The sequence below is a fragment of the Dendrobates tinctorius genome, unplaced genomic scaffold (genome assembly GCF_039654945.1).
Source record: "Dendrobates tinctorius isolate UK_male_01 unplaced genomic scaffold, ASM3965494v1 ptg000158l, whole genome shotgun sequence".
Classification (NCBI taxonomy): domain Eukaryota; kingdom Metazoa; phylum Chordata; class Amphibia; order Anura; family Dendrobatidae; genus Dendrobates; species Dendrobates tinctorius.
In genome coordinates, this window is record NW_027361825.1 from 22,737,060 (window position 1) to 22,764,215 (window position 27,156).

General features: G+C 44.5%; 2 protein-coding genes across 4 annotated transcripts in view; both read right to left on the minus strand.

Moving 5' to 3' along the window:
* RYR1 (ryanodine receptor 1) overlaps positions 1 to 2,122 on the minus strand; it is a 212,965-nt gene extending 210,843 nt beyond the window's left edge. The window contains exon 1 of the mRNA XM_073549100.1: positions 1,722 to 2,122. Within this exon, the coding sequence (XP_073405201.1) occupies positions 1,722 to 1,769 (48 nt within the window). The 5' untranslated portion in view covers positions 1,770 to 2,122. The remainder of the gene's footprint in view (positions 1 to 1,721) is intronic.
* A 389-nt stretch (positions 2,123 to 2,511) lies between these two features.
* Positions 2,512 to 24,458, minus strand: LOC141051949 (uncharacterized). Of its 3 annotated transcripts, none has more exons than XM_073549102.1 (14): positions 24,314 to 24,458; positions 22,293 to 22,427; positions 22,145 to 22,221; positions 21,503 to 21,599; positions 17,159 to 17,415; positions 14,807 to 14,970; positions 13,663 to 13,779; positions 13,349 to 13,411; positions 13,177 to 13,264; positions 5,837 to 5,919; positions 5,602 to 5,752; positions 4,628 to 4,733; positions 4,370 to 4,505; positions 2,512 to 4,274 (listed from the first exon to the last, which is right to left on the minus strand). In XM_073549102.1, the coding sequence occupies exons 2-14, from the start codon at positions 22,389 to 22,391 to the stop codon at positions 3,328 to 3,330; spliced, it is 2,385 nt and encodes a 794-aa protein (XP_073405203.1). In that variant the 5' UTR covers positions 22,392 to 22,427; positions 24,314 to 24,458; the 3' UTR covers positions 2,512 to 3,327. The 3 variants fall into 3 exon arrangements, with proteins under 3 accessions (XP_073405203.1, XP_073405202.1, XP_073405204.1); XM_073549101.1 differs by having other exon boundaries at positions 24,237 to 24,340; XM_073549103.1 differs by lacking the exon at positions 24,314 to 24,458 and adding an exon at positions 24,244 to 24,303.
* Positions 24,459 to 27,156: the final 2,698 nt, after the last annotated feature.

The window sequence follows — 27,156 nt, forward strand, 5'->3', positions numbered from 1 at the left end:
TTGATCGCCATGCCTCCCGTGGATGTGACTCCCTGGGCTTTGCCAGGTGCAGAAGCCATTACGAACCAATAGCATTAAGAATGTCATAGCATTAAAGGAAACTTGACACCCAGGTCAGAACCAACGCCAGCTGACTCTGGGCTAAGAACCACAGCACAGGCACCTGGCTTGTGATCGTATAACAGACAATGGAGACGGGTGAAATATCACCATAGCCTAGAATGTTTGTCAGTTTCACCATTCAACATGTGTATTAAGAGGGACCGGTGTGTCTGTATAGGTCCTCCTAGTACAGCAACAAGGATACCAGTCTGGCAGTAATCAGACATGCCGGCGCTGAGAAATTAAGCTTTGAAGCCACATGCAAATTATCTTGGAAGGGCATCGGGGTCATTTCCATGCATTGAATGCATAAACAAAGCCCACTACTTTCATTAGTAAAAATAGTCCAGACAAGGTCCCTTTAAGAAATTGTACAAGTAATCTGATGTTACTGGTATTGAAAGTCATTTACAATCAGGAGGGCACTTTGGCTATGAAATTTACTACAAACCTACTGGATATAGACTCTTACCCAGACTCTGACTGGCCCATGGGTGAACAGTTGAATCCCCCCCGCTGAGCCTCTTACATGAGCAGTAACTGGCACAATACACTTGGTTCATTTTGTACAAATAAGGCAAAATCTCAGCATTCATTGACCAAACTACCCAGTATATTATATAGAAGCAGAGGTAAATTTGTGATTGAGGGCATTGCAATGTTTGCATTTTGCTGAACAATGAGCCCGAGAGTCAATCTTACCGGTGGGCCCTTGGCACTCTCCAGACCAACCCTGCTCTAACATATAAAGCTAAAAAATGGCATTTCACAACATCAGTTGTTAGTGATACTTGCCAAACAATGTGTTTCTTTTTGCAGAAACAGCACTACTCTTGCCCATCAGGCAGTATGCGGTACTGCAGGTTTAGCCTTTTTTTTTTTTTTTTTAATTAAAGAGCACTGAGTTTCAACACCAGACAAGGCCTCAAGGGTAAGAGCTGTGCAGATTTTGGAAAAATAGATAGGATGAAACTTTGGGTTTTATTCAAGACATCAAGGATGACATGAAGCACTACAGACATCATATATAAAAGCGTTTTGTCAGATATTTAAGATGCATCTGGACGATGGTCGAATTTTACACCTGTCTGAGCGGCCACTTATTTAGAAATTATACCAATTTAATATGTAGATTTTCCCATAAAAATGTTCCTATGTTCCTAGACACAAGAATTAGCAGTCTGTATCCAAAAGACTCCACACCCGTATGGTCGTTCGACAAACTGTGATATTTAACTCTAAGTGCTACACGAAACCCTTATCCTCCCCACTAACACCCCCCCCCCCCCCCCCCAACTCTGTTCCTTAAAGTAGTTCTGGAGCATCACACCCCAGCTATGTTTCCCTTTCGGTAGCTGTCACTCACACATTCCCCTTCTGAGCGTCAGCCCTGGACAGCCTGTCACACTAGTGATTGGCGTCCAACAGGTGGAAGAATAGATTTCGCCTTCTTCCAGTGAATTAACCTCTTCAGCTTCAACATAGGAAGTCGATCATTGGGATGGTATAAAGGGTAGGGTGCAAATATTTTATATTATTTTGCAAAAGTTTAAATTTTTTTTTTTTTTTTTAATAGAAAATGTAGAGAAGTCGGTGTCTAATTGCATTTGCACACTCACCGTCCTGAGGAACTGGATCTCATCCTCGCTCTCTCCTCCTTCAGCCATGATGTTTAGGGTACCCTCTTGCCTTGTAGAGGATGACCCTTCCTGGGTTGATGGCTTGCGACAATGCCCGAAGTGTAATCCGTGTGAATAGAAGGGGGAGAGAGAGAGGCTGCCGTGCTCTCCTCTCTCTGTGTACAGAGATGACACAGGCTCAGACCTAGACAAATCCTGCCAGCCTCTTGTGTGCACCCCTCCTCTACTCCCTGATTGGAGAAAGCTAGGTTAGCACCAGCCGAAATGTCCGTACGGTGGGAGGTGGAGGGTCTCAGATGCAAAAAATATAGAGGGTAGTGCACAGCAAGAAATGCGATTACAAAAAAAATACATATATATTAAGGGGGGGGATTGCTAGAAGATTTGAAAAAAAAAATTATGAAAATTGAAAAATTTACAAAATTGCCAAATTAATCGAATAAGTAAAAGCACAATAAAAAAAAAAAAAAAAAAAAAAAAAAAAAAAAAAGTTAAAACAAATATTGTAGCCCATGTGAATAGAACCTGGGATCTGAGGGCTAATGTCACTCTCCACAAGGAATAACATGACTGGCTCGGAAATTCTGAAAAGTTAAAAAAAGAAAGTAGGATTGTGTGAAAATTTTAAACGTTACAAATTAAATTGAGGAAGAATAGAAATGATAAAGTTGTAGCAAATATGTTTAAAAAAAAAAAAAAAAAAAACACGGAAAACACAGAACCTGGTAATTCTGCAAAAAAAAATAGATTGGAATTATTCAACAACAAGTTACAGTTAAAATAGAGTTTATTGGAAGCTGTGAACATGGACATAAAGCAAACAAAAAAAACGAACAAAAAGAAAAACACAAAAACAGCAAATAGAACAAAGTGTCAACTCGTATAAAAGTAATAGGACTTCATTAAATAAGTTGTCACGATTGAAGACGACTTTGGGTAATAATAGTCAAAGTGAAACTGAAAAAGTATAAAGTCAGTTGAAAGACTGTGAAGAATTGTTCCAAAATTGGATCAGAACATTCCTGAGACTCAATAAATAAATAATTGGATTAGTTATAAAAAAATTAAAAATGGCCTATATCCCACTGTCTACTATCTGCTTAAAGGAACACTCCAGAGAAAACGTTTTACAGAAAGAACCCATGTGTCTTATACAGCCCCCGCTAGTTCTACTTCATATAACATTTTAATTTTTTATTTTTTTTTTTAACTGGAGTGGAAGAATGATTTATGCACTTAAGACAATGCGTGGGTGGTGTAAATAAGTTTGCATATTAATAAAAATAAATAAAATAGAATATGTGCATTACTGAAATGTGAAATAAAGTAACAAGAGATTAAAATAAGAAATGGCATTAAAAAAGCAATTTACATCATAGCCTAATATTTAATATAACCAAATGGACCAACCAAGCATGGTGTAACTCGTTTTAAGAACTTGGTGCCAAGGAGCAAAGTCTGCAACTTCAGTAAGGAAGAGGATAAGCAACTTGATTTGTGCCCTCATCTGGCTTCCACTCCAGTCCTCCATGGTCGCCACTTATCTCGCTCACTGATGGAACTATTCAAGAGTGCCCAACCTGACCTAGCTAACATACAAATCCCCTACATCACTAATGGGTTCCAGCCTGGTGACATGGAGAGGGCTTTGAGGAGAACCTCTGAATCTACTCCCTGCTTTGCCAATTTCATCCTCAAATATTAGGATGTCTTTGTCCAGTTTTTGAAAAACATCCAAAGCTGGGTTTTCCATATTTAACCGCAACGTATCAACTGATTTTTGGCATCCACTATCCAGACTACGGGACCCCCAGTTGCTCAATGTTATATTCTTACGACTGACAAAGACTTGCCTGTTTCGGCCATTGAGCGTTTTCACTGCGGTGTTGTCAGTGAGACGTTCATCTGTTTGCTCCAGGAGACATCGCTCTTCATTTGACCTTAATCCACTCTCTTGACTAAGCGAACGGCCAAACCTTCTTGCTCCTTTGCGCTTAATGGTGTGAGTGGTCAACTGTTCCCAATCTTTCAGTTGAGGATCCATTTCTGATGAACTAGAGACCCAAGGAAAGCTAAGGACTAATTTCCGTACACTCCGGTACTGGGATGTGTGACCATTGGGTCGTCTTAAGGTCTGGGACGGATGGAAACCGCCAAGATCCGTGACGGAGACCTGATTTTGTATCAAGTGAGATTTCTCTGAGATTAAACAGTCCACCAATGGGAGTTGGTCACTGTTGAACGTAGATGTTTTTTTTTCCAAGTGGTTAAGGTCATGGTCTTCTAGTTTACTTTCATCACTTAGTGTTAAACTACTCAGTTCTTTCACCTCTTGATCCTCTACGGACTTGCCACAATCATCCATTTTTTCTGGCATGCTAAGTGACCGGCGTAACACTCTGCGTTGCTTTCCAGAATTTTTCTCATCTAGGTCTTCACTGCTGACATCTAGAGACTTCCAAGAAGTAGAAGACCTCAGAGGAGGAGATGATGGATGTTGGATAGATGAAGGTTTGTTATCTGTAGTATTCACTAAAGAAAAAGTAAATATAAAACCTTAAAATAAAAGTTATAGAAATTTTTTTTTTTTTTTTTTACAAACTCTGGATGACGCCTAAGGAACCCACCAGTGTTGGACCCTTTAAGAGAAAATGTGGACATTCGAAAATCCTTTCCATTGAAAATTGGACCCTCCAAAGCTTCAGCAACCATCCTCTTCATCATATTCCACCCACTTGGCTCCATGCTCTTGCCCTCGGGTGTCTACACGAGAAAAAAAAAAAAATACTAATTAGTCATTATAAAACACATCAAGGACACCTCAAATAAAACATACATTTTTTGGAATAGAGCACAAGGCTACTAATAATTGGGTTAATTTTTACCGGTTGCTTGACTGCTCGTGTTCGATGGAAGAGTCTCAAGGAGTTACGGACCTTTTCTTTTCTGTCCAGTTGGGCTGGAGAAAGCGGGATCTGACCAGATGATATCCTGTGGATACACATTTATTTTTACCATTACTGTGAAAAAACAAACACCGATAACCCTCCAAAAACTGCCCCAAAACATCTGAACTATAAGTTTGAGGTGCAGTAAAGTAATATTGACACCTTCAGGAGAAGTTGTTTATCACTGAATGTGAGCTCATTTGGCTGTTGAGTTTATAACTCTTTTTATTAACTCCTATGGGTGGATTTATGACCCCAGGCCACGGTAAAGTTGATGTAGTCAGAAATCAACTCAGAGGAGCTTAGGAAAGTGACAGAATTGAGTCAGTCAAGTGGCCAGGTTAGTAATATGCGGCTGATTGATGGGAACCAAAAACTAAGTGCCTTATTCCTACCAGCCTCCACAGCTCTTCTATTGATTAGCTGACCTTGCAAGAGGTCATATGTGCATCGCATTGCAACAATGCCAGGCTGGTCAATCAAGAGAAAAGCCATGGATGCCATCAGGGAAAAGGCAGTTGGTAGGGATCCCGTCCAACAGTAAAAAGTTACTGGATCAACAAATCGAGTCGCCCAATCTCGGATTACAAAATCCCAGTCAGAACATAGTCACTGGTAGATTCTTAATTAACTCATTCTGCAGTCAGAAACATGCAGGGGAACAAATAGTGCTAAATATTTAATGAAATAATTGCAAAAAAAAAAAAAAAAAAAAATCATTTTTAAGAGTCCCCAAAAAAGGTGCCCATGACTAACGTTCACACATTATCCAACATGACATTGTTCTACATATAGACTAACGACAAAAGCAGAAAAACAGAACAGCTTCTATTGTGCTTGAAAAAAATAAAAAATTATACAGTACTAAAAGTGCTACATTCTTGGGACGCAGGACTCAACCAATATCTCACCTCTTGCCTTGTTTGCTAATTCTCCTCTTAGCCCTTGCTTTCTTTCCTCTTGAAGCGGATTCTGGAGTTGCCGGAACTTCAGGACTTAGTTCTAAAAAGTTACCAGGGCTTAGCGAGAAGTCGGAAAATACCTCAACACCTCCAGTGTCCTCTAAGGAGAGAAAGTAACAAATAGTCCAATTTGATATTCTAGGGATAGACAGTGGTGGCGCTTGTGGCAGTCTTTACCACCGACCTACGATTGAAGAGGGTGCCACGATTCGCTCAATTAATTCTTCACCAGATAAGTTGTCATCTGCAGCCTCCCTTAGAGATTTCCTACAGAAACAAAACTCACAACATGACAAGTGTGTATGGCATTAATATGTGACAACATATTGCCGATGGAATATAAATGGCCTCGGAGGCTTTTATTAAACAATTATTTGCATAATAACATCATTAATCTTCTGAGGAGATCCTGGCTGGCTCCCAACACTATCCAGTGGCAACACTCCAACTTTGGGTAATCAAACAGTCATGGCACTGCTCAAACCATTTTCCTGTTCCCCGGGAACTACGACACATAATAATGAGGGGGTCATCATGCCTCCTATGGGTCCCCGATCCCATTATCCAGGGCCATCCCTGACCTACCTACTCACCTCCAACTGCTATGACAAACAAATTGTAACAAAAAAAAAAAAAGTCTTAGTTACTCACCGGTTAACGGTATTTTTCAGAGTCCATGACAGCACCACCTGAGAGAGAGGGGATCCGCCCTTCTTAGGAACAGGAAAACCTACAGATACAAAAGGGCGGCACCTCTCCCACGCATCAGTTGGATTACAGAGTATAAAAAGAGGACCTCCAAGGTTAATGCATAATTATATGTACAACAATATCAACACTTAAATCTTTATCACCCGTGGATATGTACAAAGGGAAGACGTGCACACCCAAATTAACTAAGGGAAGGGAATCTATGGGTGCCGTCATGGACTCCGAAAAATACCGTTAACCGGTGAGTAACTAAGACTTTATTCGGTCGTCCATGACAGCACCACCTGAGAGAATTACAGAGAGTAATCACTACTTTAGGGGGGGGGGGGGGGGGGGACTACAGCCTGCAGAACCCCGATACCGAAGGAGAGGTCTGCAGAGGCACCCAAGTCTAGTCTATAATGACTATAAAAAGTGCTCGGAGAGGACCAAGAGGCCGCCTTACAAATCTGGTCGATGGAGACTTCCGACCTCTCGGCCCACGAGGTTGCCACGGCTCTGGTGGAATGCGCCTTCAATTTCTCCGGAGCTACTCTACCTTTTGAGGCATAAGCTAACGAGATTGCTTCTCTAATCCACCTGGCTAGAGTACTTTTGGACACCCTAAGACCTTTCCTAGGGCCTTGGTAGGAGACAGAGAGCATTGTCTTTCTTCCAGGGATCGGTAGCTGCTAGATACTCCAAGAGGCATCTCCTAACATCTAAAGTGTGTAGCTTCTCCTCTTTCTCATTAGTTGGTTTAGGGAGGAAGGATGGAAGGACTATTTCCTGCGACCTATGAAAGCTGGAGGCTACTTTTGGTAAATACACTGGGTCGGGTCTAAGTATTACCCTATCCTCCTTTACCTGAAGAAAAGGTGGGCACCTAGACAATGCCTGAATGTCGCTTACCCTACGGGCTGACGTTATGGCTATTAGGAAAGCTATTTTGAGGGACAGGCTCCTAATAGAGGCCGACGAGATGGGTTCAAATGGCGCTTCTGTCATAGCTGTGAGGACTAGGTTCAAATCCCATGGCGTGAGTCTATTCTTTACTATTGGTCTGGATCTACTCGCTGCTTTGATAAATCTTTTGACCCAATAATTAGCCGCGATGTTGCAGCTAAAGAGGGCTCCTAAGGCGGATACCTGTACTTTAAGGGTACTGGTGGAGAGACCCAAGTCCAGCCCTTTTTGTAAAAATTCCAAGATCTGGCCTATGGGGACGGAATCACCAGTATTTACATTTGAGCTTTCGAGGAACCTTTCCCAAATTCTGACGTAAATCTTAGTTGTTACTACTTTCCTACTTTTTAGTAGAGTGTCAATTAGGTCTGGAGAGAAGCCTTTACTTTCTAGCAGTGACCGCTCAAATTCCACGCCGTGAGATGTAGGCCAGCCACCTGAGGGTGGAAGACCGGGCCCTGGGACAGAAGGTCCGGGATGTCCGGGAGAACCCAAGGATCGTCTACCGACATGATCCCGAGGTTCGAAAACCATGCTCTTCTGGGCCAGAACGGGGCGATGACTATGACCCTTGCCCTGTCTTTCCTGATCTTCCTCAGCACTAGAGGAAGTAGAGATAGGGGAGGAAAGGCGTAGGCTAGCCTGAAGTCCCATTTTATCAGAAGCGCATCTACTGCCAGAGGAGTCTCCCTGGGGTTTAGGGAGCAAAACTGTCGTTTTCGAGTTCTCCTTGGTGGCGAATAGATCCACCTCTGGCTGACCCCATCTCTGGACAATCTGAACGAAAATGGAGGTGTTTAACGCCCACTCTCCTTGTTTTAACAGATTGCGGCTTAGGAAATCTGCCGTGATGTTCTCTTTCCCTCTTATGTGAAGAGCCGTGAGAGATAAAAAATGACGCTCTGCTAGCTGGAACAACTGTCCTGCCACCTTCATCAGAGTTCTGGATCGAGTTCCGCCTTGGTGGTTGATATAGGCCACGGCCACTCGATTGTCCGATAGAACTCGTACGTGATGGCCCTGTAGATACATAAGGAGCTCTTTAGCTGCGAGTACTACCGCTGTTAATTCTTTCAAATTAGAAGACATTTGTATCTGATCTCGTTCCCATAGGCCCTGGACCAGAATTTCTTCCATATGTGCCCCCCAACCGGAAGGACTTGCATCCGTGGTGACCACGCGGGTAATGTTATACTCCCAAGGGACCCCTCTAGACAAGTTATTTCTTTCTAGCCACCATTCCAGGGACTCTATTGTGTTTCTAGATAAGGTCAGTCGACCTTCTAAGTTACCCCCAAGAATCCTCTGATACCATAAAACTTCGCCCTGTAGAGTTCTCGTATGAACCTGGGCCCACTGGACTGCGGGAATGCAGGATGAGAGGGAACCCAACAGGGACATGGCTTTCCTGAGGGACATGGAGGGGTTGTTGGAGGCGTTCAGGACCCGGTCATGCAGGTGCAGCAGCTTCTCTGGGGGCAGGCGGCATTCCTGCTTTTTTGAATCTAGGGTTAGGCCTAGAAATTGTTGAATTTTTAATGGCTGCAAACGGGATTTTTTGATATTAAGTAGCCATCCCAACCGCTCTAGAGCCGCCGTTGTTTTCTGTAACTGTTCTAAACACTGTTCGGCTGAACTGCCTATTATAAGGAGGTCATCTAAATAGGGGACGACTAGAATGTTTCGCTCGCGCAGATGGGCCATCACTTCTGCCATCACCTTGGTGAATACTCGAGGCGCAACCGCCACCCCGAAGGGTAGGGCCGCGTACTGGAAGTGCTGGATTGACCCATCCAACTGAACCGCCAGTTTAAGGAAAGATTGGTGTGCTAGACCTATGGGTATATGATAGTAAGCATCTTTCAGATCTAGGACCACCATGAAGCAGTTTTGAAACAGCATCTTTATTGCGGTGTTGATTGTTTCCATTTTAAATGGATGTACAACCAGGAATTTATTGAGGGCTTTGAGGTTAAATATAGCCCTAAATGAGTCGTCCGGTTTACGGACCAAGAACAGGGGGGAATAGAAGCCTTTCCCCCTCTCTTCCTCTGGAACTCTCGTCAGGACTTTTTTGTCCAGCAGCTCGAGGACCTCGGTCTCCAGGGCAGCTTGTTCTAGCGGGGAAGATTTGAGTGGAGTTACCTTGAACCGATCTTGGGGAACGCAGGCGAACTCTAGGTGCAGTCCTGTAGCCATCACCCCCAGTATCCAGCTACTATTCGAGCTTTTGGCCCAGGCCGGGTAGAAGGCAGATAATCTTCCTCCTACCGGAGCCACTAGTCATTGGGGCGGCTTCTTATTATCCCGTGATGGACCTTCTTGGCGCCCTCCTCCTCCATACATGAAGCCCGTCCCTCTGGTTTTTTTGTTGTCCCATCTGTTCTGATCTCTGGCCTGTCTCCTGCGGGAATACCCTTTCCTAGAAAAGGGACGTCTCCAGGATGTATTCGGCAGACTCGGAAATTTCTTTTTCTCATCCCCGGCCTTCTCTAACAGTTAGTCTAGGACGGGGCCGAACAAGTATTCACCCTCACAGGGGATAGAACAGAGACGGGACCTGGCTTGGATATCTCCCGGCCAGCATTTTAACCAGAGGGCTCTTCGGGCCGAATTAGACAAGCTTGCAGACTTACGGATGGAGGCTCGCGAGGTTCCATCCTTTAGCTGAGAGTCCAATTGATCCAGCCAGACCATCATGGATCTGGCTGCGCACGTGGCTGCTATTGCTGGCCTTAGGGCGCCTGCTGACATCTCCCATGTGCCCTTTAAAAAGGAATCTGCCTTTTTATCTAGGGGGTCTTTAAGGGAGGCCATATCGTCGAAGGGTATAGATGACTTTTTTGAGGCTTTAGCTACCGCTGCATCCAGCTTGGGGGCCTTATCCCATCGACTTACTATTGGGTCCTCAAAGGGGTATCTACGTTTGAAAGCGGGCGGCATAGAACCCCTTTTTTCCGTTTTTTTCCACTCCCTGTCAATCAGGCTCTGGACTTTTTCGTTTAGTGGAAAAGTCCTTTGTTTTCTGGGGTCTAGACCCCCGAACATAATGTCCTGAGCAGACAGTTCTGTCTTTTTTTCTTCTACCCCCATGGTTGACCTTATGGTTTTAATTAATTTATCCATTTGGTCCAAGGGAAAGCAGAACCGGCTGGAATCCTCTTCGGAAGAAGAAGAGGAGGCCGAGGACTCTGAGGAGATATCTTCCTTCCTAGGGCCGACTGAAGACTCGGAGCCTGAAACACTAGCTCATCTTCTTTTAGAAGAACCTTCTTTTGATAGGGCTTTTATTTCAGTCCTGATTAAATGCCTCAGGTCTGTAGCGAAGCTTGGAGCTTCTTCCGCTACCTGTATAAATAGGAAAGAGTGTAAGAGTGATACTCCACTCACGTTCTACCTCTCATCTCCGTCCCTACCGTCTGTCTCACGCAAGACTGACACAATCTCTTGGGGTGGCCATCTGGTAAGGGGCAACTACAGAGGGCACATTCCTTGTGCTTCTGCTTCCCTGTGGCCTTCTTCCCCTGAGAATCAAACACATAAGGGGACACTGCATCAGGGTACATTCTCGCAGATCTCTTACCCTTGCAGATGAGGACAGGTACCGGATCATGGGGGGCTGCGGGAGGATCCTTTGACCTAGAGGAACTGCTGTGGCTCCGTCCACTTGAACGTCCCTCCTTCCTCTTAGGTTGGTCACTGGGGCGCTTTGCCACGGGCTGCACCTCCTGTGGGTCCATGGGGGCTTCTGTTGTGTCCATCGCTGGGCCTCCAGAAGCACCTCCGCAGCGATGCCTTCTGCCTTAAGAAGGCTCCCCCTCCGGATTAGCAGGACTCTGTCCGGTGTTCGGGCCCCCCATTGGACCTCTCCCCGCGATCCTCCCCCTCCCCTTCAGGTGCCCGGCCCCCTCAGGCGGCGGGCGCGCATCGGCGCGCGTTCACCACAACCGGAAGTCGCCGGCATCCGACTTCCGGTTTCGGCGCTAGGCCCCGCCCCATCTGCCGCATCACTTCCCCGCGCGGCAAGGGGCTAGAACTGCGCCGCCGGCTCGGAACCGCCGCTCCCTTTGTGGGACACCGCCGGCGGCGCCCGCCCGAACGGACCGCACCCCCAGGGGAAGGAGACACAGGGGGACCCGCTTACCTCACCGGCCCGTGGAGAAGGTGACCGCCGGACCCTGTCTCCGCCTGCTCCTACCACTGCCGTGGAAATCCTACCCGGACCCACCGTGGCGTATCCAGGGCCCCCAGCGAGACCGAGGTAGGAGAACCCCCCGCTACCCGAGTCGGTCCGCTGGCCTGGGATTCGATGACGGACGATCTGTAGGGAGTTCTGTCCTTGTTAGGAACAGGAAACCAACTGATGCGTGGGAGAGGTGCCGCCCTTTTGTATCTGTAGGTTTTCCTGTTCCTAAGAAGGGCGGATCCCCTCTCTCTCAGGTGGTGCTGTCATGGACGACCGAATAAAATAATAATAATCATCTCTCTCACCCATCACCGGAGTTTGGTCAATACCAACGAAACCCAAGAAGAAGAAAAAAAAAAAAAAAAAAAAAAAGGCGTGGGATGCTCCCTGGTCCTACGTCTATAACGGCAGCCGTGCCCCCCCCCGATATCCTCCTCTAAGGTACCTCAAATACTCCACCCCCACATAATCTGATGAGCCAATCCTAACCCAGAACCACTGCATGTGACCTGACCTCTGATTCCCTCATTCCAACTGACCCTCTGGTGTACCGTGCCAAACTAGTAGTTGACTCTTCCCTAGCCTCCTACTTTCAAACCCCTATCATGTGTGGGCCTGCATTGGCTGTGCCTGCTCCAGCCTTATCTTGGCCTGACAACATGATTTTTTAAATCAGTAGGATTTGGACAATACCAAACTTGTATAGTTTCTTTTATACACTCCTTATCGTTGAAATTGCAATCGAAAAGGAAAAGTTGTAGAATTATAGAATTCACAGGATGGATAGAAATGTTACTGATCTGTAAGTGATGAGAAATGAAATCATACTTTAAACATTATCTTGATGCATTAGCGCCAGGTGAAGAAATCCCCTCACTTACAGCCTTGGCTGTTATCAGTGAGGAAATAAATGGTCATCTGAGGAATATTCTGCTGCATTGAATACATGGGGGCAAAACAATATACATTGCTGGCAGCTTCCTTTGCAATTGCCAACCAATGACATCCTAGAAATGTTTAATAGGAGACAAGTCCAGAGATGCTGCAGGACATGGTAGCTCACAGTATAGCCAGAAACATGAAGACTGGAGGGGTCTGAGTACTGTACATTATGCTACTGTAAGAGTATGATACACAACCCCACACCATAATCCCTGGAGTAGGAAAAGTATGACGTTTCCTTATGAAGGCCTCTTCATGACATTGCCAAAGTGGTCTTCAGAGGGTGACCGGAGACTGCAATGGAGGTCTATCCTCTTCAGTGATGAGTACTGCTTTTGTCTTGGCCACAATGAGTAAGAGAGGTTTGGAGACCACATGAATGATACCATAAAGGGGCCTTCAAAAGGGATCGACGCACCAGTCTTACTCAAAGGATCATGGTGCTGGGTGGGATAACTAGTTATTCCTCGCAACAACATCAGACCGTATGTTGACTGTGACACTGTGAGCAGCATGCGTGGCCCCAACGTGCTACCATGGCCTAGAGCGTCTCCAGACTTGTCTCCCCATCGAATACATCTGGGGCATCATTGGTTGGCAATTTCAAATTTGGAGAAATTTTCAAGAAAATAAGCTAAACAGAAATAAAAAAAAAAAAAAAAAAAAAAAAATTCATGTGACGTGGTATATAAATATTTTAGTTCCCAAAAACATGGAAACCTCTACTGAAACTTATGTACCGTTTCTTGGCTATAAGCTGTTCACAACCAACAGATTCTTCGGAAGCTTTACGCTTTGTCTTGTTTCTTGGTGGAAGCTCCACTTCATCTGCTCAACACAAACACGGATCATAAGAAGATGCTCAAAGTGAGGCAAAATTGATTGTATGTGAAGACTACAACTTTTCCTCACCACCTCTATCACTGGAAGGACCAAGGCCAGACTTCAGTTTACTTAGAGCCTCATTGACAAATCCTTAAAGGGTAATAGAAAAAGATTAAAATTATCCATTTCATTGGTGAGGGTGTGTAACAAAATCAAAAGTTCAGTTGTAAAAACGTTGGGCTAAATTGGCAAGCGAGTAAGCTCACACTTGGGAAGTGTCTGGTATAGATTGAGATACAGAATCAGGTCCTCAGGCCAGTCTGAAAGAAGCCCCAGTCTGCACCTGATCTGTCTATAATAAAAGCATCAAGGACTTAAGCATTTTATGATTTTTACCATACCACTCATGCTACGTCTGCGTCTCCTGCGAAGACCCTCCGAGTTGTTGGCCACAGAGTCCTCCTCAACCAACTCACAAGGAATGGAAATCTTTTCTCTGATAATCGTGGGGACCTGCCCTGCCGAGAGGAAAAATACCAAAATACATAAAGATTGCAAAATTGTACGTTCATGATGATATTCAAGTCTAAATATTCATTAATATCTGTCTCCATGATAACACTACAAAACAAACCCCATGTAGTCAGATACCGCGGTTCTATACACACACCTGCGCACTCTCACGGACCCCAACTTCTTTCTAACCCATCAACTAATTTACAGTAAGTGACAAAAGGAAACACGTAGGGGGGCAACAAGACTGCAAGATCAGATTACACAGTTTGTTTGTAGTCTTACCATGGCGATACACTGGTTTGCATAGTAGCTGAATAAGTAAAACCCATTGACGAGTTTCTTTATTTCCGACATACAACAATTTTAAAATTATTTTTTTGCAAAAGTGGACAGGCCCTTAAGAGAACATTTTCAGGGCCAACCATCCAAAATGGTGCCAAAGAAAACTGGGTACAGCAAGTATGGAAACTGCAGTTTCTACATGTATAAAAAACTGTGTAAATGGAAAGACTAGGTGCAGTTTAAGGGCTTCTGCAGATGTCTGTGGATCTGGGGGTCTGATCACGGACCGCAGTGTGTGGACTGGCCTCCAGTCTCCCAACGCAAGAGCGACAGCCTCACAGAAGTATGTAATGCTGTAATACCAAGGGTGGGAAAGCCGCAGCCAGTCTGCTTATTATGGTCTGTGATCAGACCCAGATCCACCGACGTCTACAGGAACTAACACTTTAATAATTCTGCCCCCCCCCCCCCCCCACCAAAAAACAAAACGCTGCTCTGTGATTAGAGCCATGGCTTTAAACATTTTTATAAAGTTGCCCCCGGAAATTTTCACATTTCTTGTTGGGATATTCAGGTCTCAGATTTGCTATCTTGTCCTATATACAGTATAAAATAGACAGCGGTGAAAATTCAGACAAAAGTGACTGATGTCATGGAAGAGCAGTGGATAAGGTGGGAGATTACTGTGTCACTTTATATCATGTTCTCCGTTATCTGGTGAACCCAGAGAACCTCACATTTTAGTACCTATGTCCTGAGCATTGTCAATGAGACTCTGGATGGCGGAAGCCTGAAGATGAAGCTGTTTCTCCGTGGCAAGTGTCAGCTTCTCAGCCAAGTTACCACTAGAGAACAAACTCGGAGCCAGAACTACGGCCAGATTCCCGGAGTCCATCCTGTTCTCTGAAGACCTAGAAGAAAGGAATATTAAAAATGTGTATATGTATTAGCAACAACAGGACCTGAATGAAACCGTACACCAAGCACAGTTTTGGGCTACAGTGGTGTATCCGTCAGGTGTGTACGACTTCTCACATACATGTGGTGGTCCCTTATACAATGGTCCAAATAGAATCCCTGTGCTATTTATGCCCCTCCCTCAAACATAACAGTATATACATCTTAAAGGCAATGTATCGTCAGAAAAAGACTGTTTTAGGCTGTGTGCCCACGTAGGGATTTTTAAGCGTTTTTGCCGTGATTTTCGGCACGAAAACGTTTAAAAATCGTGCACAGAACGCCCCCATGCATTCCTATGGCATTCCGCACATGCTGTGCTTTTTTCCGCGGCGGAATCGCATCGCGGGGGGGGGGGGGGGGGGAAATTTGCAGCATGCTCATTCTTTTGTGCAGAATCGCAAAGAATTGCTGCGATTCCGCACCCATAGGAATGCATGAGAATCGCTTCCCGCATGTGGCTATGCCCACCATGCGGGAAGTTTAGCGTCTCATGTGCGGTTGGTACCCACGGTGTGGAGGAGAGGAGACTGTCCTCCAGGCCCTGGGTACCATACCCCTGTAAAAAAATAAATAAAAAACCGGGGTATATTTACCTTCCGGCGTCCCGCGCTGCATTCCCGGCCTAAGCGTTCCCAGTAATGCCTTGCGGGAAGGCCCTGTAATGACATGGTCTCGCGAGATCGCTATAGCAACGCGAGTCTACGTCATCACAGGTCTCGCAAGGCATTACTGGGAACGCCGAGGCCGGGATGGCAGCGCGGGACGCCGGAAGGTAAATATACACCGATTTTTTATTTTTTTAATCATTAACATTTTATCTTTTACTATTGATGCCGCATAGGCGGCCTCAATAGTAAAAACCTGGTCACACTTGTCAAACACTATGTTTGATGAGTGTGACCAACCTGTCAATCACTTTCCAAGCGATGCTTCAAATCGCTTGGAAAGTGCTTGAAAATCGTGCGGAAAAAAAACGCGCGATTTCTGGGAAGGAGTCCGGTTTTTAGTGAGCGTTTTAAAACGCTACGCGGGCCCATAGCCTAAATTGGGTTTTCATAGAAAATTTTTAACTTATTTTCTATATCATTTTATAAATAATAAAAAAAAAAAAAAAAATCCAATTTTCACTATGGCATCCGAAATACAATTTTAGACCTCTATATCCTGATGGGCAAATGAAGATGAATAGCAATAGACCATGTATGTTTGTAAAGAAGCCTTATCTGGGCACAGATTGTGAAGGAGGAGGTGGTTAGCTGTGACATCACCTACTGTGAATAGTGGATCCTGTGTTATCTACTGTATATAGAGATGTTATCAGTCATTGTACAGGAGGAGGAGGTGAGCTGTGACATCACCTATTGTGAATAGTGGATCCTGTGTTATCTACTGGATATTGAGGTGATATTAGTCATTGTTGAGGAGGAGGTGAGCTGTGACATCACCTATTGTGAGTGGTGAATCCTGTGTTATCTACTGTATATAGAAGTGTCACCTGCCATTGTAATCCTGTCTGTGATAGTAATGACACTGCTGAAAAGTCTTTTGTATTGAAGAGGAAGTATGAATCTAGTGCAAGGACTAAAAGCTAGTCTGAACAGTGCAAAAGGTCTGGAGAGAATATGAATATATATATATATATATATATATATATATATATATATATATTTTTATACACATGATGGGGGATAAAAAAGTTTAAGCAAAGTTTAACAGTGTAAAACCCTGACTTAAACAATAGGTCATTTTCTGATGTCAAATGACATTTAAATAGGGCCTGTCACTTGCCGTATTTTTTTTTTTTTTTTTCCATCATCATCTCCCTAAACCTTGTCAATATGCCATTATGTTTTTGAATCTGATGAGGGACTATTTTTATTAGAATCGATGCCCTTCAATTCCATAAATAGAAGCCCCCCTCCCCTATCTTCCTTTTTTTCACCCTCACCTTGTATGTAAAGTCTAGTCTTGTTAGCCAAGAGGGTGTTCTACTCAACAGCATTTAAAATCAAGTAAAAAAGAAGGCCATCTTTATGGCAAGTGATGGACCTGCTTTATTAGGGAGCAGATCATTTACTTTTTTGGAACACAGGTCTAAGGCTCCCCCTAGTGCTGACTGTTGGGCACTACATTCCTTACCTGGCAGCCACACTCTGAAGGAAGGTGCAGAAGTACTTGAGAGTCTCCCCATGAATAGCTGGAAGCAAGCAGGTGACCAGAGCAGTGGCAGAAACCTTCTCCTCCTCGGACAGCGACTGCTGGATCTGACACAGAGGGTCCTGCAGCTCTGGGGTTAGAAGAGGATGTGGAAGTTCACGGAAGAACTGTTTTAATAATGCCGCCACATCGCTGGGCTGAGCAGAGGTCAGGCCGCTCTCCCCAGACTCCAGCTGAGCCTGTAACACAAAAGATAGAATATATGGAGGTCAGGCAGGGAAATATTGTACAGTGATGACCGTAGGAATGAAAATTAAGAGATACCGGTCGGGGACGACATTGTATATAATGGGACCCCGGACATCTAGTAAAGGATTCCCTATGCTAAATTGTCCGTAAGGATCAAATGTGCATATAGGAGATGAATGCAATTTTATCCTTATTTATTACAGCCAAAAACAATGCAAAACCAGAGGTTTTTTCCATTGCCAAAGTAATGTCGCCATACAATGCCTAAGTAACACCGTCATATCATGCCTATATAAAAGCTTTTAATTTACTACAAAATGCATAGACAATTTCACTAAGAAAAAAAAAAAAAATTATAAAGAAATGTGGTCAGAGAAGTTGTGCCAATTGCAACAGGACGAGTGTCATCACGCAGAGTGCTCGTCAGCAGGGGGCGACAACGAGCATAAGAGAAAGCATTAACCCAAGTGTAATTAAAGGGCTCTCCACACACAAGGGGCAGCACAGCCTCTCTTTGAAAACCGTCTCTCCAGTTACAGAGCTGAGGTCTACAGGTTGCAGATGACCAATGCATTGTCTCCCCCTTGTGGCAAGTGTAGGTTATACAGGTTTAGAAAAACTAATTTTTTTCTTCCAAACACAGCGTCACACTTGTTCATGGATTGTAACTGGTACTGCACCGTGGCAATATTAAACTTGGTGGGGGTGGATGTTCAGTACCTGGCCGCAGCCATTAGTCAACGGAGTGCAACTGAGCAGTTCCAGTGGCCGCCAACATCAGGAACAGCCGATCAATGGAAGTGATGACCTATCCTAAGGATAGCCCATCAATATTAAAGTCATGAACAACCCCTTTAACCTTTGGACAGCTGTGGCGCTATTTCTAGAAAAACATTTTTTTTTTTTTTTAATGGATTGTTAAGAAAAATAAATTAAAAAAAATAAGCTAAAAATCTGGAAAATATCCATAAGTTGGTTTTTAAATCGGGGGCAGATAAAGGACCACTGAGCAAAAATAACTTACAGGCTAGTTGCATCTTCGAGCAGCTGAGTATATTACTCTTCCCTTTTAATGTTAGGGATAACCCATTAAGGGAAGGGAGGGTATTGAATTATTCGTGAATACACTTTTCAAATTGGCTACGTCAAGCCACTAATTTTTGACTAGAGGCCAATGGAATTTCCCCTTTACATTTTTTTTTTTTCTTTTAATGACGCCAGTGCTACATGGAAAAGAAAAAAAAAAATCCAATCCGTTTAGGAAAAAGGAGATTTTTCTTACAGGCTGCCCGTCCTCCGAACGTTACATGCATTGTAGAGCGACTGTTGCACAAATGTCAGCCGTGCGCTGCGGTCACAAGATGCTGCTCCTTCCTCTCTTGCAGGAATATCTTGCACCATTCTCAAACCTTGCACAATCGCAGACTTGACTCACTGAACACAGGAAGAGTCACTGCGGGATTATTCTCTAGTACATACATTGAGAAGCCATGATAGAGGGCCTGGAAATAAGGATTTTCTTTGGGGAAATTGCTTCTCTTTTTAGACAGAAAACCCAAAAATCAGAAGGGATTTTTATAGGTTTATATGGAAGTTAAGCTTTTCACACAATGATGGATTCTTATAGAAACTCAACTCATATCAAGTTATCACAGTCTATGTAGGAGATCATCGGCTGCAAATCGGGGTGGGGGCAACATAGTCCAACCTGAATGATAGTCGTGCTGCGAGAACACCGGGTACCCTCTGGATCGCACCAAGAATCTCGATTTCTCTTTGCCGGAGAAGGACAGGGTGCATGACGCACAGTGATAAAGAATGGCCGCCCTGCACCGTGCTTACCGGTCATTTAATATCAGGCAGACCGGGCTTTAGATACGTACTGAACGGTTTTTAACGGGTTGTTCTCGGCAGCATGAGTCTTGTTGACACGGCATGATGCACTGCCCGGAAGGATGATCTTTTGTGCAAAAGATCATTTCACCAGAGCGAGTGTCAGGTCAGGGTTTAGGGCGCAGTCAGACAGCCATATAAACCAGAGCGCAATGCACGGACTGGCTGGCAGCTCTCCCAGCCAGAGAGTGACAGTTTCTCGAATTTTTATGTAGCCGTCATGTTTAGGTGACCCGCCAGCCAGTCCACGCACTGGGTTCCAATCTCGCTCCAGTGTATGCAGCCTTCAGACAACAGGATCATCATGAAAAAGGAGCGAGGTATCTAGGTTTCGCCCACAAAAATCCTGCGGTGTGAACAAACCTTAACACTCTGTATGGGTGAAAAGGCCACCTCTGTCCTCCTCCCAAAGACATTCTTATTTGGCACCATATCCTTTTCTGCGACTCTGACAACACACAATTTAATTTTGGCTTCTTCTGGTTCTTCATTCACAAATTGTGTAAGAAAGTTTACCAAAATTTCAGGAATCTCTTTCTTGGTGCTTAGGGGGTCACATTATGCTTTTGGTAAACTGACTTAAAGAGCATTTCGTAACGAGTTTGTGGCGCCCCCAGGAGTATGGTCGCCACACTGGCTTTGCCTTCCTCCAGGGGAGGGTAATGCCAGGCTTGGAGGCAATGATGGGTCTCTCTCACAGTCAATCCTTACATACAACACAGTTCCACTCCAGGCCAGCAGGGGGAGCTCTGACCCAGGATTGAGGGGAGGAGTGCTCTCTGTGGGCCAGGAGGAGGAAATAGTTAGTCTGCGGAGGGTGAACCTGGAGGTTGAGCTGCAGAAGGCGAGCTCCCTCAGCTTGAGAGCTCAAGAACTGGAGTCTGGTCTCCACGGTGGTACGGATACCAATGGTCCTGCCACAGACACAAGAGGAGTAGGAGGCTGTAAATGCCCTACTCTCATCTAAGACTTGGGACACAACAGCAGAACGGATAGAGAGCCGGGATCCAGGAGGTACGTGATCAGGCTACAGCTGTCTGTCATACAAGTGAGAGTTCTAGGAACATCTGACAGGAGGAACTTCAGAGTAACTGAGTACTGGAGTGCTTCACGCCACACGAGCGCTAGGAAGGAGACTGCACAGCCCGTCTGTGAGAGAGAATCCCTGAGTTGCTTCCAGGCTAGCCTGCTCCAATACCATATGTAATCAGGACCCTGGACTGCAGTTATCAAGTAAAGGTACAGAAATTGCACCCCGCTGTGTCTTGTCTGCTTCCTACCCTGTCGGCACTGCTACATCCCCGTGCCAACCACCTTTACACTGCCCTGGGGTTACAGCTTCACCTGTGGGGAGCTACACCATCAGCCCCAGAGGATCTGCACGCAGCGTTGGCTAACATCTTGCCAAATACCACAGGTGGCGTCACGAACTTTCCATATAAACTACATTACAAACATCATCTGCCATTGAATGGGCGCCCAGGGCCACGGACCGGGTCACCGCTGGTGTGACACATCCCACTGACACCGGCCCGGTATTGAGTACCCCACAGCCCTGGGAGGGCGACCCAAGTTCTTGTCTGTTTATTAAAATTTTGGAACCCTTAAGCATCACAAAGGAAACCATATTTATTTTACAGACTTATAGAACGTGATTAATTTCAGAGCGCTCTACACAGGGAGAACATACAAACTCCTTGCCGATGTTTCCTTGGTGGGATTCAAACCCAGGACTCCAGTGCTGCAAGGCTGCAGTGCAATCCACTTGAGCCACCGTGCTGCCCAAGTGCAAACTTCTCAAATCATTGGCAAGTCGGTCAAAAAAAATAGAGCTACATTGTAGTCTCAGCTGCTCTTCCATCTTGAGTAGAAGCACTACCTTATCTCCCCCCCCCCATTAACACCACATTATAAACTTTGTCTATCTTAGGCATGTCCACCATCCTCAATGGGAGAACTGTCACCATGGTGCATTCAAGCTTCTCATAACCTTTGATGATCAGTCATTCAGTAAGAGAACTGTGCCAAGTTCTGCCTTATGTGAAAGTCCTGCATGGACATTAGATATTCAATCTTCTTGCAGGCAAGTCCTTCACCCAGAGTAGAAGACTCTCCCATTATCACTAAACTCTATGTGATACACATAAGTAGCAATTGATTAAAAAGTAAGAGTGCTTTATATACCTTTAGGGTTTTTATTCTATTTACTGATCCAGACTTTCTAAAGATCCCTTCAGTGTCCAAATGGCATCTCAAGAACTGGCAGATTTCAACCACAAACCTAGAATGAAAGAAGTGGTTGGAAAATTGTTATTTAAAACGGTTTCTCCATGTCCATAAAAACGTTATCAAATGGATGCTGTAAAAACAAGCATTTTTGCAATTTACTGCTTGTTAACATTTTCAGCAATTCTTGAGATATTAACACTTTTGTTTAGAGCTCGTTGCCTAGAAGACCGACCACTGCAGCGAAGCTGGATGGATGAGAAGGTAACAGCGTGCTCCAGCCTTTCCAGCATCAAAACCATTTATAAGCGCTGCGCACATTCTGCTGGCTAGAAGCGGTGGTCCGTCTCCAAGGCAATGAGCTGTAAACAAAAGAAAAAAAAAGAAAAGTTAATATCTTAAGAACGGCTGAAAATTTTAACAATCAGTAAATTGCAAAATTGATTGCATTTATCAGCGCTATCCGAAAATATCCTTCTATGAAGATGGGAATAACGACTTTAATCTTTGAAATGAGAATACTCAATGCACATGGGATGCGTTTTACAGAAATTATGGACCATGAATGGGACCCAAGTCATTTACAAAGTCACCACTTACTGTGGGATCTCACCCTCTTTGGCAAGTGGAAGGGACTGTAGTGGAACCCCAAATATTTCCCCACTGGATGTCTTCCTCTAAAATAGTAAAGAAAAGTTGATCAACGCATGGTTGTGTCTTGAGGACTTTACCTCCCTCTGAAGGTTACCTGGAGGTCGGGACTGACTGCCTTCTTTGGCATTCGGAGTTTAATTCCCAGAGACTTTAAATGTTGGATTATGACCACCGAAGGCCCCGTAGCTCTCATTATTTCTAATCGGAGGCCCCCCTTAGGACTTGTATCCTACAAACATAGAGCAATAGTAAATAGTTGGGCCGTGACCATAGACCTTAAAAGGATCTCATAAAAAAAAAAAAAAAAAGTATAAAAATTAAGCAACATTCACACTGTTTCAGCCCATGTTTGACTTCATCAGGGGCTCTCAAACCTCAGAAAACGGTAGTCAGACATTCACAACAATGAGAAAGTCAATTTGTGCTCCTGTCCCCATTTGCCATTTGTAAGCTCAATGCTCCAAAGAGAAAATACCTCCATAATGACAAGTATGGTACTTTTTTTGGACTGTTATATATAACAATCATATTGGAGGTACAGTATGGCCTAATAGGAAGCATATTACTGCCCATGACAAAACTGGGATTCTCCTAAGATCTACTGATGGAAGTTTAGGCTATTCCATCATGGGGGGGGGAACCCACACACAAACAGTGGGCATAGCATTTTTATAAATCCCATATACTTCACTGGAACTGTAATACACGGCTTTTTTTTGCTCACAAAATTAAAAATAAACTTTGCAATTTTTTTTATGCAAATTAAAAGCTGATTTTTTACAATACCAGCAAAAGGTATTCCATTTCAGAAATGTCATGCACACGCTAGAAACTACAGCATGACTTTTTTTTCTTTTATTGCAGCATTTTTTTTCACCTATAGAAAGTAATAAGCGTAAAAATACAACTTTTTGTTCGCAGCAACAGCCTTTTCGGTGACTAAACCGCGTACTGTAGACAAATCACACAAGAAATCCACACCAAAGATTGCTCATAAAAATGCTGCAAAGATGGAGTTTCTTGCTGCCAAGAGAGCAGACTTTGAACACTGAAAAAAAATGCAGTGTGTGAACACAGCAGATCCGCTAAAAAGTCTACATAAAAAACCCTGTGTGTGAACACATCCCGACAGATCCTGTTAACGTACCCTAACTTTTGTTTTTTTTTTTGGGGGGGGGGGGGGGGTGGATTTTGAAGCGGATCTGTTTCAGATACAAAACTCCATGTGAACGTACCCTTATGTTTCCAGCTATTTACAAGGCAGATCTGTCACCAGCGGAAACTGATAAGAACAAAAAATAAAAATTAAGTACCATTCGCATCAGACATCGAGGCCCTGGGCGTGATGGCTCCTTCCACCCCTCACAGCTGGGGGTCTTTGTGTTGAGTGAGGAGACTAAACACAGCATTAGGCCGGGGACACATGCGAGAAACTCGGACGGGTCTCGCACTGCCGCCGGCATTCGGGAGTGGAGCGTTCAGCTGCATAGAAATACATGGAGCTGCACCCTCCGCTCCCGAGTATTGACGTGCGAGACTCGTCCAAGTTTCTTGCATGTGTGACCTCGGCCTTATGAGGACTCAATAAGAAGTCCAATGTCCTAGTGTCTGGTTTTTACAGATCTCTCTAGTACCTGTGATAGCTGGGGGGGGGGGGGGCATTAACACGTCCGATTTTTTTTCCTCTGATCAAGGGGAGACGGGTCAGATTTTGATACGAGGGCTGAATCAAAATTGGCAATGCAAGTCTACGGGTCCATGAAGAAGAAAATAATAATCAGACTGCACTCAGATGACATCTGATTTTCATGAATTGTCAGAATGGAGAAGCTTTTTTCCCCCCTTCAAATAGCAATGAATCTTAGCTCAAATTAATCTGTCCGTTTTCTCGCACGAGAGAAAAACCGACATCTGAACGAGGTCTTAACCACATGGGATAAAGTAAATGCAGCCGCTCAGATATTCCAACTATTATTTAGGGTATGTTCCCCCAATACACAAGGGCCTTGACGGTACACAGTCTGCGGAAAGCTCTGACCTGGTACCTGCTCTCTGTGTCGCCCGCCGCCTTGCTCTTCCTATGTATCATATCCAAGCACAAACCAAAGTACTCACCTATTACCTGCACCAAATAATTGTCCTGCATTGCATGCTGGGAGAAGTGCTCTCACCTCCCCCTAAGTAGTGACCAAGAAGCGGGATGGACTCCTGCTGGGGCGGCACTACTGAGGGACATCCGCATTCAGTGCTCTCATCTAGAAGGTTGGGAGCGGCCAAAAGCTGTAAAGATTTGTCAGAAATTGTTTTTATTTATTTCTCCAATAAAAATTCTTTATTTAAGCATCAATGGATGCTGAAAGGTGAAATATTCTGGATTAATAGACGGTTGCAGAATACTTTATAAAAAAAAAAGTCAGATACTATAGATAAGGAGATGTTCACACGCAGCGTTTTTTGAAGCATTTTTGTTTTAGTGCAAACAATGCAGGATATATGCAGTTTTTATGCTTTTTTTTTTACTCTTCCTCCTCTATATTGAAAACCCCCCAAAAAAGCATAAAAAAACACATGCAAACTTTCAACTAAGCTTTTAAGATCCTCATTGATCTCTAGGCCATGTTCACACATGAGGGTTTTCTTTCTGCTGCTTTTTATCCACCCTTTCTGCATTTAACTGTTGCGTTTTATTGATGCTTTTCCCCTTTATTTGATGCATTTTTGCTGCACTTTTTTTAGGGTTTTTACTCATTTTTTATAGAAAATCTTTGTTTCTACGCTTAAAAACACCACTGCTTTTTACATAAGTTTTTTATGCTCTTCCATACAAGTGTATAGAGAACAAAAACCACATCAAAAAGGTTCAACAAGGTCTGTAATCACACAGAGGGCAGGAGTTTTAATGGTATCACATCCACTATGCTTTGACCTTTAGGGTGTGTGCACACCTGGTGTTTTGCACTTTTTTTGTAGTTAAAATCTTCACTCTTGGCAGTAAAAAGGCTGCATTTTTAGTTGCTGCTTTTTTGGGTGCAGATTACATGTATGATGTGTAAAATTAATTCTAATCACCAAAAATGCTGTAAAAAACTTTGAAAGAATTGACATGTTGCAGTTTTTTAAAAAAGACTGCAGTTCTCAAATTTAGTCAGGAAAAAAAACTAAAGCCGGGGTCACACTGGCGAGGAATACGGGCGTGTGAGAGGCGCAAAAGGCACGCATTAGACACGGACCAATGATTTTCTATGGGGTCCCTCGCACCAGCCGTATATTTCTCCTCCGTATCCTCCGCTCCGTGCCACTCACAGCATGCTGCGATTGTCAGCGTACTACGCCCGTAGTACGCCAATGCAAGTCAATGGGTGCGCAAAAAATACGGATTACACACGGACCACACGTGTGACCTGCGAGCAATACGCAGGTCTTTTGGCTGGTGACAGGAAATGGGCTAATCCATCATCAGGAAGCCTAGACATGCAAATCACCTCAAATAGCGCTCCAGACATCCAGGAAGTACGCCTCCACGGAGTACAGCAGCAGCATGGCGTCCACATATATTAATGTTGAGATGCTCATTGTGCTGGTGCAGGAGCGTCCCGAAATATGGGACCCACGCGATGCAAATTATGCGAACCGGACAAGAAAGGAGGCGTCATGGAGGCGCATCTGTCGCCAGATGTACCATGACTTTGGTGACAGACCACGTGATGAGCAGCATAAAATTCGTAAGTGCAACCATAAAAACATCATTAACCTTAGCGCGCGATTAAAAAAGATTCTACAATCAGCACCCCCCTTCCTGTGCATGTACTTTTATTAGCCTCATGAGGCCGTTACATTTGGATGCGACACGTGGCTTCACACAGCCATAATTAAGGGTTAGGCCACAAGCTCCTCATCCTCCTAGCCAATAAAATTATTTTAAGTGTAGCTAATGAGACCCTGTGTATCGGCCCAATTACATATGCCACCATGGGTAGAAAGCACACCCCAGAAGGCCCCATGCCTAGACTACTGTTAGAAAATGTGACCTCTCAAATATGTGATTTTGACAATCTTTCCTGTCACATTGCAGTGGAAGATGTGATGAAACGCTGGCGAAGCATCCGGGACCAGTTCCGCCGGGAACGCCAGCAGCGGTCCAGGAGTGGGGATGCTAGACATGTGAAAAGAAAATATATATACTATGACCGGCTGAACTTCCTCGCCCCAATTCTGGATCTGAGACCGTAAGTACATACCTCACACCACATTACACAAATACATTACACAAATACTTTACAGGGACAAAAATATTGATGTATTTTTGCCTCTGTTCTATTTCATAACAGAACTCAATCCAACCTAACGGATCGAGGAACGGCCTCAGAGGCAGAGCCCATTATAGATCCTGTAGGGGATGAGGTGGCTGGCCCATCTTCTACAAGAAGGATGGCTGAAGATGAGGCATCACAAGACCACACAATGGCTGCCGTACACACCACACCACCAGGACGGTCTGCTGCTGCCACCTCACCCATCCTGGAAGAGCCGGGCAACTTGAGCAGCAGCCCAACTGCCCAGATCAGGTCCTCCCCACAGGCTGCTCTAGCATCACGGCGAACAAGAAGAAGGCGCCAGGTCACTCTTCAAGAGAGCAGGACCAATGTGGACACAGGGGTGCTCAATTATTTGTCCAGAGTAACTACAGATGATGGTGAGGAGGCCTATGCACGTAGCCTCACCCTTTATCTCCGTGCCCTTACCCGTGAGGTCAGGCTCCGTATTAGGGGATGTATTCAGATGCTGCTTGATGCAAGCACCCCCCCCAATACCCCATGAGACCATCTACACAGATGCTTGCTCAAGCAGGGTCTGAACGGCCCCTAATACGTGGGCCAACACCTCAACCCCTTCCTCCCCCTACCCAACCGTCTATACCGCAGCCCCAAATGTCTTCCTCAAGCCAACCCCACCAATAT

Bases quoted from the DNA above. Each gene is read 5' to 3' on its own strand.
- LOC141051949 (XM_073549101.1), bottom strand. From the start codon at position 24,287: ATGATACATAGGAAGAGCAAGGCGGCGGGCGACACAGAGAGCAGGTAC. The intron at 13,780-14,806 runs GTACTAAAATGT...TCCTCTCGGCAG, and splicing joins TGACAATGCTCAGGACATAG to GGCAGGTCCCCACGATTATC. The intron at 13,265-13,348 runs GTGAGGAAAAGT...TGTGTTGAGCAG, and splicing joins TCCTTCCAGTGATAGAGGTG to ATGAAGTGGAGCTTCCACCA.